This window comes from Staurois parvus, unplaced genomic scaffold (assembly GCF_062004578.1).
Source record: "Staurois parvus isolate SC_StPar_1 unplaced genomic scaffold, SC_StPar_1.0 ptg001466l, whole genome shotgun sequence".
Lineage (NCBI taxonomy): Eukaryota > Metazoa > Chordata > Amphibia > Anura > Ranidae > Staurois > Staurois parvus.
Genome location: NW_028319262.1, coordinates 245001 through 257426, shown reverse-complemented (window position 1 = coordinate 257426; position 12426 = coordinate 245001). Strand labels below are relative to the sequence as shown.

Genomic DNA, 12426 nt, shown 5'->3' with positions numbered 1-12426 from the left:
AGTGGTCCTCCAGGCCTTTTTTGCTAGGTGGACCAAATGGGAACCTTGTCCCTGTCAGGTTTTTTGTCCCCCGGGGGATCAGGGTAGAGGTCCATCCCCTTCGGGGAAGGACAAAGCACACCCCTAAGTGCATTTTTTTGTGTGGTGTTTTGCACTTGCACGTTTTTTGTGAACACTTACGGGTTTTTCGTTTTTCGCACGTTCGCGGATAAAAAAAAAAAAGGTAAAGTTTGGATGAAGGCCTCCCTCTTGTGGATGTTAAAAATTGCTCCTTTCTAAAGATGGCCGCCGGACCTCCTCGTGGTCACGGCGGTGATGACATCACAGGCTTTCAGCTCCTCCTGAGGCCTTTCGTGCTAAGGCACATCATCAGAGGGGGAAGCTAACAGCCCTGTGACTGACGTCCAATACGGCGTTGTCGCGCCGCCTTTTTCGCGCTGAACTTCGAAATGCGCATGCGCCCTTTCAGAGACGCCATTTTGCCGTGGATTAGTGCGATCATAAGGAACAATAGACGAGTAGAGTCAGAGAGCCAGCAGCTTGAAGCTAACAGTGGCACAGATCCCAGGGGCAAAGTGTAAAGCAAAAGCTAATGCATAAAATATGTATACCCTGGCGGTATGATTATTGTCGATTTTTTTTGTGCTGAAAGCGGTACATTTTTTTGCATGGAAATATGTATTTTTTGTTATTGTTGGCCTGTAATTTTTAGGAATAACTCACTGAAATCTGTCCGAACAAGAGTCTAGTAAACATCCCGGATATGATAAAATTTGAAACACGAAATCATAAATTATAATTTAATAAATAATCATAAAAAATAATATAAATTTAATTCAATAATATAATCAAACCAAAAACACTGAAATTTGAAATACAGAGGCATATTCGCACATCGCTGAGCAAAGTCGCAAAATCGGTTTCGGTGTCTGATGAGGAATTTCCCCACAAATCATTATCACTCAATTCTGCAAGTGGTTCTGATTTACTATCGCTGTTCTCTAGCCGGTCTAAAACCGCTTTTGACGTAAAGGGACGCTTTTTGGACGCCATGGACTTTTCTAAGTTTCCAGGCAGAAAGAACATTAAAAATGCAGGCAGGGCGCCGGACAAAGCACTCGGGAGCGAAGGACAAGGTAAGCGCTGCAAGGACTCCCTGAGCAACGCCGCATGGTAAGCCCGAGTGTAGCTCGGGGGGGTTGCCGCTCTTGGTACTGACAGTTTACCCCGAGCTACACTCGGGAATACCGCTAAGGAGGTTAACGTGCCGCCAATTTGTCGAACTCAAATATATGCATACGCGCTTATAAAACGCCATTGTGTCGCGGATTTGTGCATTTGATGCCATCTGTATGGAGCAAAGGATGGCTTAATATCCCAGGGGAAATAATGTATATAATGTATATACAAAGCAAACTCTGAAAGGAGAGTATACATATGAATCTCCCCTAGCTGCAAATGACAACCCCAGGGATGGAGATCATATTATGATCTCTATAAAATTATGTTGATCAAAATAAGCATCCACGGCATATGAGACGCTCAAATTAAATATGTAAATCTGCACATAAAATTATGCGATCAAATCCATATAGAATGACAAAAAGTCCATTACATAGACCTAAAGAAGACCATTAACCTCCTTAGCGGTATTCCCGAGTGTAGCTCGGGGTAAAATTTGAGTACCAAGAGCGGTAACACCGAGCTACACTCGGGCTTACCATGAGGCGTTGCTCAGGGAGTCCCTGCAGAACTTACCTTGTCCTTCGCTCCCACGATGTGGATCTGCAGCGTCCCCAGCCATCTGCTCCGGCCGATGCCGGCATCCGGCTTCCGTGTTCCGGTCCCTGTGACGTCGGGACGTACGGGCGCCGGAAATTTGACATTTTTAAAAAATGTCATTTTTGCTGTCATTCCTGTATCAAACCATTTCACATACATTTTGTCCCGAGTGCTTTGTCCGGCGCCCTGCCTGCATTTTGACTGTTCTTTCTGCCTGGAAACTGAGAAACGTCCATGGCGTCCAAAAAGCGTCCCTTTAGGTCAAAAGCGGTTTTAGACCGGCTAGAGAACAGCGATAGTAAATCAGAACCACTTGCAGAATTGAGTGATAATGATTCGTGGGGGAAATTCCTCATCAGACACTGAAAACGATTCTGCGACTTTGCTCAGCGATGTGCGAATTTGCCTCTGTATTTAAATTTCAGTGTTTTTGGTTTGATTATATTATTGAATTACATTTATTATTATATTATTATTTTTTATGATTATTTATTAAATTATAATTTATGATTTTGTGTTTCAAATTTTATCATACCCGGGATGTTTACTAGACTCTTGTTCAGACAGATTTCAGTGAGTTATTCCTAAAAATTACAGCCTACAATAAAAAAACTACATATTTCCATGCAAAAAAATGTACCGCTTTCAGCACAAAAAATCGGAAAGAATCATACCGCCGAGGAGGTTAAGGTGTGATGTACAAAGTATAAAATGTAAAATTATAAAAATATAAACAGATATTCCATATAAGATGATATACATAAAAGATTTTTTTCCTTCAGAATCCAGTAGAGCAGGTATATATGGGCTATGTTCAGATAACGCCTGCCATAGAGGTGAATGGAGCTTCACTGCAACCCCGTTCAATGGACGACATTGTAGTGTACTGAAAGGATTTCAGTGTGAAACCGATCTTCATACAGGCCTGCATAAGGAGGCATTGCCCAATTTCGATTCTCTACTAACCAAGGGCCGGCTGCTGCTGACAGCGCGATCCACTGCGGATCACAAGCCAGCAGCTAAGCCCACGTGATCCCTCAGTATGGATGCAGGAATGAAATGATATTTTTCTCTGTTGTGGGCTAAACAGCCAAAATTCTAGCCGTGTATTGGGGCCTTTAGAGCAAATACAAGGATTCTGAAGTAATGTATGATGTATGCTGGAGGAATACTGGATGCTTTTTCTTTTCTCCAAGAATGGCAGAGCAGATGTAATGGGATGGGGCTGCCTTGATGCTTGTAAGGAGGAAGATTTATGAAGCACAAGGAATAATGACCCAAATGGTTACCACTCTATTTTAGAGTAGGGGTCTCCAAACTTTGTGAACAAATGACCGGTGTACCAGTTGGGAGTAGTGAATGCCCTGACGTCCGTGGGAGGGAACAATCCCTCAGTGCGTTTGGAGCATACGTCAGTGCACATGTGGGTGCTTTATGTAGCTCCTAGCGCACAACCCCGTACAAGTCCCGAGAATGTCATTACACAGGCTCTGCACTCTGGCTCCTGTATGGCTGTGCATGAATCCTAACACTAGTGGATAGTTGTAGTTTCCAACGACTATTGCATATCGGGAACTCCCCAGAAGAGTAACTTTTTTGCTTTGACCGTTCCTGTATTTAGTGTTCAGTCCGTTCTGTGTTCTGCAGTCTGCACATCATGTACTGGTGGATCTTACTTTTATACTACAGAAAAGATGTGCGGCCATATTAAATCAAGAAACCTGATCTGCTGACAGACAAAGCTGCCCTTTCAGCAAACGCCGGAACTATATTCATTTATTTTTAACAGTTGCTGAACTGTTTTAATTTGGATAGAAATCTGTGTGTTTGGTTTTTTTTTTTTTTTTTTTTTTTGTTTTTTTTTTTAATGCATGCTTTTTTTGTTTTTCCAGAATTTCAAGTCTAACTGGTTTACATGTTTCCGTACTTGGTCTCTTGTATTCTGGTCTTGTGTCTAAATCTGCTCTCCCCTTTGTGGCCCTTGGGGAATACTGCCCAGGAACGTAGGGAAACACTTGGGTTGTATCGCGCACATGGCAGTATAGAACATTGTATAAAAAACTGGCTAAAAGATGGTATTCGGAAAGTAGTGGTTAATGATTAATACTCTGAATGGTCTAGGGGTGTCAGTGGGGTACCCCAAGGTTCAGTGTTATTAGTGGTGTACCCCAAGGTTCAGTGTTAGTGGGGTACCCCAAGGTTCAGTGTTAGTGGGGTACCCCAAGGTTCAGTGTTAGTGGTGTACCCCAAGGTTCAGTGTTGGGACCCTTACTTTTTAATATATTTATAAGCGATATATTGTCTGGGATTATAAATCCCATTTCAGTCTTTGCAGATGACACCAAGCTGTGCCGGGGAATAACGTCCTTACAGGATGTCTCCAACTTACAAGCCGACCTCAATGCTCTGTGTAATTGGGGGACTATGGGGACAATGAGGGCTAATGGTGATAAATGTAAGATTCTGCACTTGGGGGCTCAGAATATGCATGCATCATACATACTAGGGGGAGTATAACTGGGGGGATTCAATGGTGGAAAAGGATCTGGGGGGGAATCAATGGTGGAGAAGGATCTGGGGGGGAATCAATGGTGGAGAAGGATCTGGGGGGGAATCAATGGTGGAGAAGGATCTGGGGGGGAATCAATGGTGGAGAAGGATCTGGGGGTTCTGGTAGATCACAAGCTTAATAATGGCATGCAATGCCGAGCTGCAGTTTATAACGCGAGGAAAATCCTCTCTTGTATTAGGAGAGGTATAGACTCCAGAGAGAGATATATCATCCCCCCCCCCTTCCCAGTACAAATCATTAGTAAGACCTCATCTGGAATAGCAGTTCAGTTTTGGGCTCCAATTCACAAAAAGAACATTGGGGAACTGGAGAAAGGGCAACCAAACTGATACGAGGCATGGAGGAGATCAGCTATGAGGAAAGATTAGAGGAACTGAATTTATACTCTCTTGAGAAGAGGAGATTAAGGGGGGATATGATCTCCATGTATAATACATAAGGGGGATATGATCTCCATGTATAATACATAAGGGGGATATGATCTCCATGTATAATACATAAGGGGGGATATGATCTCCATGTATAATACATAAGGGGGGGATATGATCTCCATGTATAATACATAAGGGGGGATATGATCTCCATGTATAATACATAAGGGGGATATGATCACCATGTATAATACATAAGGGGGGATATGATCACCATGTATAATACATAAGGGGGGATATGATCTCCATATATAATACATAAGGGGGGATATGATCTCCATGTATAATACATAAGGGGGGATATGATCTCCATGTATAATACATAAGGGGGGATATGATCTCCATGTATAATACATAAGGGGGGATATGATCTCCATGTATAATACATAAGGGGGGGGGGGGGATGTGGTCTCCATGTATAATACATAAGGGGGGGGGGGATGTGGTCTCCATGTATAATACATAAGGGGGGATAAGATCTCCATGTATAATACATAAGGGGGGGGGGGGATATGATCTCCATGTATAAATACATCAGTGGTTCATATAGTGAACTCGGTGTAGTTATTCCCCCTGAGGTCAACACAGAGGACAAGGGGGCACTCTTTACATCTGGAGGAAAATAAATTTCACCCCCAAACACGGAAAGGTTTCTTCACAGTAAGAGGTGTGAGAATGTGGAATAGACTCCCTCAAGAGTTGGTTGTGGCCAGCTCAGTGGATTGCTGTAGGAAAGTCCTGGATTCTTTCTTGGATACACAGAATATAACTGGATATAACATTTATAGGTGAAGTTGATCCAGGGAATATCCGATTGCCTCTTGGGGGATCAGGAAGGAATTTTCTCCCCTGCAGGAGCAAATTGGATCGTGCTTTGCTGGGTTTTTTGCCTTCCTCTGGATCAACTGACGGTGTAGGATTATAACTTTTTTTTTTATGGTTGTACTGGATGGACTTTTGTCTTTTTTTTTTTTTTTTTTTTTTTTTTTTGCCAGACTAACTATGTTTACAATAATATGAAGATTTTCTTGGACTCTGATATAGGAGAGATTTGCTGTATTTTGCTAAATATTTAATGTATACCCAAAACCCCAATTAAGATTGTTCCTTCTATTATTCTTCTAGGAGGAGAGACGTGACTGCCCATGGGATCATCTCCCTGAGATACTGCTACTAACCAGCTGCCATTATGGGTAAGCCTTTTTCTTTGTCATGGGGTAAGGCAGTGGTTTTTTGGTGTGTTCTATATGTACAGAAACCTTTAGGCAGCTGGTATGGAAGGGGAGCGAGTGCTGAGGGTTATGGAGATGAAATGTATTCTATAAGAAGGCGTTCTGTAGTCCAGCATGGGAGAACTGGGCAAGGCACACTCCAAAGACATGCAGGTAGGTTATTGGATCCTGTGTAAATTGTCCCTATTATGTATGAATGTGAGTTAGGGACCTTAGATTGTACACTCCTCGGGGGCGGGGACTGATGTGAATGTACAATATATATGTAAAGTGCGGCGTAAATTGATGGCGATATATAAGTATCTGCAATAAATAATAAATAAGGCTGACAATATTGTTTGGGATTTCTATGCAGCGGAGCCAGCGTTGTCAGCTCACCACAGGTCAGGAGCTCACTGGATTTCTGAAGGGTCAGCAGGTATTTTTCTGTACTTGCATAATTTTAAAGAAGATTTCCGGTTATAGATACACTGGATATAAAAAGTCTACACACCCCTGCTAAAATGTCAGGTTTTTGTGAAAAAGAGACAAAGATAAATCATTTCAGAACTTTTTCCACCTTTTTAATGTGACCTATAAACTGTGCAACTCAGTTGAAAAACAAACTGAAATATTTTAGGTGGAGGGAAGTAAAAATAACTGAAATAATACGGTTGCATAAATGTGCACACCCTTAAATAATCCTTTGTTGAAGCCCCTTTTGATGTGATTCCAGCACTGTCTTTTTGGGGAGGAGTCTATCAGCACGGCACATCCTGACTTGGCAATATTTGCCTGCTCTTCCTTTCAAAAACACTCCAAATCTGTCAGATTGTGAGGACAGCCCTCTTCAGATCCCCCCACAGATTTTCCATTGGATTCAGGTCTGGGCTCTGGCTGGGCCATTGCAAAACTTCATCTTCTTCTGGTGAAGCCATTCCTTTTTAATTTGGATGGATGCTTTGGGTCATTGCCATTCTGAATGATGAAGTTCCTCTTCATGTTCAGCTTTCTAGCAGAAGTCTAAAGGTTTTGTGCCGATATTGACTGGTATTTGGAACTGTTCATAATTCCCTCTACCTTGACTAAGGCCCCAGTTCCAGCTGAAGAAAAACCGCACCAAAGCATGATGTTTCCACCACCATGCTTCACAGTGGGTATGGTGTTCTTTTGGCGATGTGCAGTGTTCTTTTAGCGCCAAACATATCTTTTGGAATTGTGGCCAAAAAGTTCAACATTGGTTTCGTCAGACCAGAACACATTTTCCCACATGCTTTTTTTGAGACTTCAGATGTGTTTTATGCAAAATTTATCCAGGCTTGGATGTTTTTCTTCATAAGAAAAGGCTTCAGTCTTGCCCCTCTACCCCATAGCCCAGACATATGAAGAATACGGGAGATTGTTGTCACATGGACCACACAGCCAGGACTTGCCAGTTGTTCCTGCAGCTCCTTTAATGTTGCTGTAGGCCTCTTGGTAGCCTCCCAGACCAGTTTTTCTTTTTGTCTTTTCATCAATTTTGGAGGGACGTCCAGTTCTTGGTGATGTTACTGTTGCGCCATATTTTCTCCACTTGATGACTACTGTCTTCGTTGTGTTCCATGGTATATCTAATGCCTTGGAAATTCTTTTGTACCCTTCTCCTGACTGATACCTTTTAACAATGAGATCCCTCTGATGCTTTACAAGCTCTCTGCGGACCATGGCTTTTACTTTAGGATGCGACTAAGAAAGAGTCAGGAAAGACCTACTAAAACAGCTGAAGTTTATTTTGGGGGTCAATCAGAGGCACTTTAAGGAGCCAAAGAACTATTTGATAATAAATGGCTTCATATGATCATCATCCTTCAATAAAAGAGCATGTTTTGGCAGATCAGTCATATTTTCAATATCAATGCCAAAATTTCACAATTTCTGCCAAGGGAGGCAAACTTTTGAGCACAAGTGTGTGCGTGTGTGTGTGTGTGTGTGTACGTGTGTGTGTGTACGTGTGTGTGTGTGTATGTGTATATATATATATATATATATATATATATATATATATATATATATATATGTATATAGTGTGTGTGTGTATGTATATATGTATGTATATATGTATATATGTATGTATGTGTATATATATATATTATAGTATATCCCAAATCGTACGTCGCTTATGGTGCGCAAACCAAACAAAATTAAGTGAAATATCAATAGAAGCGGTGCATCACCCCGCAGATCATATAGCAAATATCCCTTAGTTGAGAGGGAAGACATTGCTTTGCTAGCAATGGGGTTGATTTACTATTGCCGGCCATAGACTGTTCGAAAATCGGTCGATTTTTCGTCCGAAAGAATAATCGGACGATTTTTGCACTGTTAGAGGGTTAATTGGTCGGTCGGTTTTTGGGTTTTTTGCACTTTTGGGTTATTGGTCATGTTGGAAAATTTGTGGAAAACGACCAATTTGCGTGGCAATGATGTCCAAATCACAATGATGGCCAAATCGTACGATTGTTTTAACGAAAAAAAATATGCGCATGAGCCGTGACCTGGAAGGAACAGAAGCTTTGTCTGTTATATGGGGTGAACTTTATGCCTTGGTCGGCCGATTTTTGTAATCGTTGGTGGTAATGTCGGTTTAAAGAACGACCGTTTTTTTTTTTTTTGTTTTTTTTTTTGTTTTTAGTTCGTAAAAATGTTTCCAAGCCGTCTATGGCCTGCATAAAACTTTAGAGGGCAAAATCTGGTGCAGCTCTGCATAGAAGCCAATCCCCTGCCAGTTTTGTTTATCAAAGCTTATTTGAACAAGCTGAAATTAGAAGCCGATTGGCTCCCGTGCACAGCTGCACCACATTTTGCACACTCCAGGTTTAGTAAATAAACCCCAATATGTTTTTATTGGCAAGCGTTGTCTTCCCACGCAACTAAAGGATATTTGTTATATGCAATTCAGGCAATGTTTTGCACCTTCTGATTGAATGAAAAGCGTTCTCTGATCGGATGAGACGGAGAGGCGGGATGGTGATGTCACTTGTCCAATCAGAGACCACATTGCATTCATTCAGAAAATGCAAAGTTTTCTGTGAATAGCTCTCATGCCAAACGGCTGATTTCCTGGTGTCAGAATGCAGCAAGGTAGCCGCTGTCCACAGGAACCAGGAAGCTAGTGGAGTAGCAGTGTTGAATTCAGTGATTTGCCAGCTTCCAGGGGGAGCAGATCAGAGCAATTCTGATTGGTCAGAGCTGGCACAGAAAATCTGATCCAACCTGGAAGCACTTTAAAAAGAAAAGTGATAAGAAATCGGTTGACTGCTACGCTACACCAGTTGCATGGGCACTGACAGCTCACCGCTCACTGAGGTAAGTATATTGGTAGCTGGGAAGATGAGGAGGGTGTTCGTTCATCATTTTCATTTTTTTTCTGAAAAGATAAGCTAACCCTTTAACCACTTGCCCTCCAAAAGCTTTACCCCCCCCCCCCCCTTCTTGACTAGGCCATTTTTGTTTTTTGTTTTTTTGCTATATGGTGCTGCGTTACTTTAACTGACAGTTGCGCAGTCATGCAACACTTTACACAAATTAAATCTATATAATTTTGTTCACACAAATAGAGCTTTCTTTTGGTGGTATTTGGGTTTTTAATTTTTTTGAGCTATAAATGAAGAAAGACCAAAAGTTTAAAAAAAGTGTTTTTTTTTACATTTTGGTATAACATATATCCCATAAAAAATAAAATTTCTTAATAAATTTAGGCCAAAATGTATAAAAAAAAAAAAAATCCCAACAAGCGTATTTTTACTAATTTTTTTTTTTTTTTTTTTTAATATTAGTAATGGCGGCGATCAGCGACTTTCAGCAGGACTGCGGCAGGCATTCTGTCCCTAACTGACACTCGGTGTGAGAACTGACTAGCTGCCACTGACATCTCCAGTAGCACTAATACAGCGATCAGTGCTAATAAAAAAAAAAAAAACAGATACTGGGCAGGAAGGGGTTAACATCTGGGGCCGTCAAAGGGTTAACTGTGTGTTAGGGAGTGTGATTAATGTGTACTACATTGTGTTTTACTAGAGCAGGGGTGTCAAACTGGCGGCCCAACTGTTGCGAAACTACAAGTCCCATCATGCCTCTGCCTCGTCATGCTTGTAACTGTCAGTCTTGCAATGCTTCATGGGACTTGTAGTTTGGCAACAGCTGGAGAGCCTTCAGTTTGACACCCGTGTACTAAGGGATGTGCTTTTGCAGAGAGATACAAAGCAGCACGTCCCTGCAGACAGTGGAGAGATCTGTGTTGTTTTTACACTCAGATCTCTCCCCTGTCAGCTCCTCTGCCGATCACCGAGTCCCGGCCATGAATTGCTGGCTGGGACCCAGTGTTTGACATCTTTGGGAGCCAATGACAGCACGGGTAGGTTGGTGCGCATGCCCCCTACCCTACCCGGAAATGCAAAATCACATATATTTACTTGATTTTGGGCAGAGTGGCTGCTCTATAGCAGTAAAAGTGCTATAGGGCGGCTGGGAAGTGGTTAAAGTGATGAGAATTTTATACTGCGTCTATATATTTAACCTGTGCTGCTCTCACCATAGTGCTAAACCTTTGTTTACATAAGGAGCATATGGGCAGATTCATGTGGGATCTGATATCGGACTGTAACCATTATTTACTGGCTGCACCAGGAACTAGTTAAATTCATAAATCTGCAATGAGGTGCTTCTTTACCAAGCTCAGAGGATTAAAAGGTCTCGGTCTTCTCAGTCGCCTCATCCTGAAAAGGCACCATTGTCTGTGCAGTACAAACATGCCTGAGGATAGGTTTTGGTATACAAACACATCATGTCATGTCTCACAGCGAGCATTGTGTGTTGGTTGGAGTGAAATCCTGAGAGAAAGAGAGGCGAGGTAACGAAGGTAGCCGCTATGTTCTCAATTTCACCTGCCGAGGAACTCCGCATCTGCCAGAGCAGCTCGCTTTATATGCCCATGAATCCACTGAGCTTCCCTGGATTTGCTCAGCTTTATCTAAATATCTGTAGTTGAATCTATATGGTCTCCATAAAGATTTAAATGTATTTTTCTTCTTTATCACAGTCTGTTGTATCTGTTCAAGAATAATTTTAAATATACCGTATTTTTCGCTCCATAAGACTTACCTTACCATAAGACGCACCTAGATTTTAGGAAAAACAGGAAAAAAATATTCTGAACCAATGGACTGCGGACACGGCACAGGAGATGACCCGAGGCTGCGGACACGGCACAGGAGATGACCCGAGGCTGCGGACACGGCACAGGAGATGACCCGAGGCTGCGGACACGGCACAGGAGATGACCCGAGGCTGCGGACACGGCACAGGAGATGACCCGAGGCTGCGGACACGGCACAGGAGATGACCCGAGGCTGCGGACACGGCACAGGAGATGACCCGAGGCTGCGGACACGGCACAGGAGATGACCCGAGGCTGCGGACACGGCACAGGAGATGACCCGAGGCTGCGGACACGGCACAGGAGATGACCCGAGGCTGCGGACACGGCACAGGAGATGACCCGAGGCTGCGGACACGGCACAGGAGATGACCCGAGGCTGCGGACACGGCACAGGAGATGACCCGAGGCTGCGGACACGGCACAGGAGATGACCCGAGGCTGCGGACACGGCGCAGGAGATGACCCGAGGCTGCGGACACGGCGCAGGAGATGACCCGAGGCTGCGGACACGGCGCAGGAGATGACCCGAGGCTGCGGACACGGCGCAGGAGATGACCCGAGGCTGCGGACACGGCGCAGGAGATGACCCGAGGCTGCGGACACGGCACAGGAGATGACCCGAGGCTGCGGACACGGCACAGGAGATGACCCGAGGCTGCGGACACGGCACAGGAGATGACCCGAGGCTGCGGACACGGCACAGGAGATGACCCGAGGCTGCGGACACGGCACAGGAGATGACCCGAGGCTGCGGACACGGCACAGGAGATGACCCGAGGCTGCGGACACGGCACAGGAGATGACCCGAGGCTGCGGACACGGCACAGGAGATGACCCGAGGCTGCGGACACGGCACAGGAGATGACCCGAGGCTGCGAACCTTTGAGGAGGGGTCGGGTATCTGAATTTGACAGGTACCCGCTCCCACTTCTGTGAAGTTGTCCTCCACCCCCTCTCCCTCCCTGTAGTCTTCTGGGACACGTGTCTGGTCCCACAAGACTACGGGGCCCCCAAGACTATGCGCAGTGGGTACCCGACTCTGAAGCCGCAAGCTGTCACAGCCGGGTGCCCACACTGAAGATGACTGTGCGAGGGAGAGGAGATGGCCAATGGATGCAGGACACCGCTGGACTTAGGAACAGGTAGGATGGAGGAGCAGGTTCTTCTGCACAGTAGAGCTGAGCGGCCAGCCTGGTATTCTAACATGATGGTGGCGGGAATATCGGGCCAGTT

At 44.1% G+C, this 12426-nt stretch overlaps 1 protein-coding gene across 1 annotated transcript in view; it reads left to right on the top strand.

Annotated features, from left to right (window-relative positions):
- Positions 1 to 12426, top strand: part of MAP3K2 (mitogen-activated protein kinase kinase kinase 2) — a 104721-nt gene that overhangs the window by 27527 nt on the left and 64768 nt on the right. Inside the window, exon 2 of the mRNA XM_089662396.1 lies at positions 5911 to 5978. Coding sequence (XP_089518522.1) covers positions 5975 to 5978 — 4 coding nt within the window. The 5' untranslated portion in view covers positions 5911 to 5974. The remainder of the gene's footprint in view (positions 1 to 5910; positions 5979 to 12426) is intronic.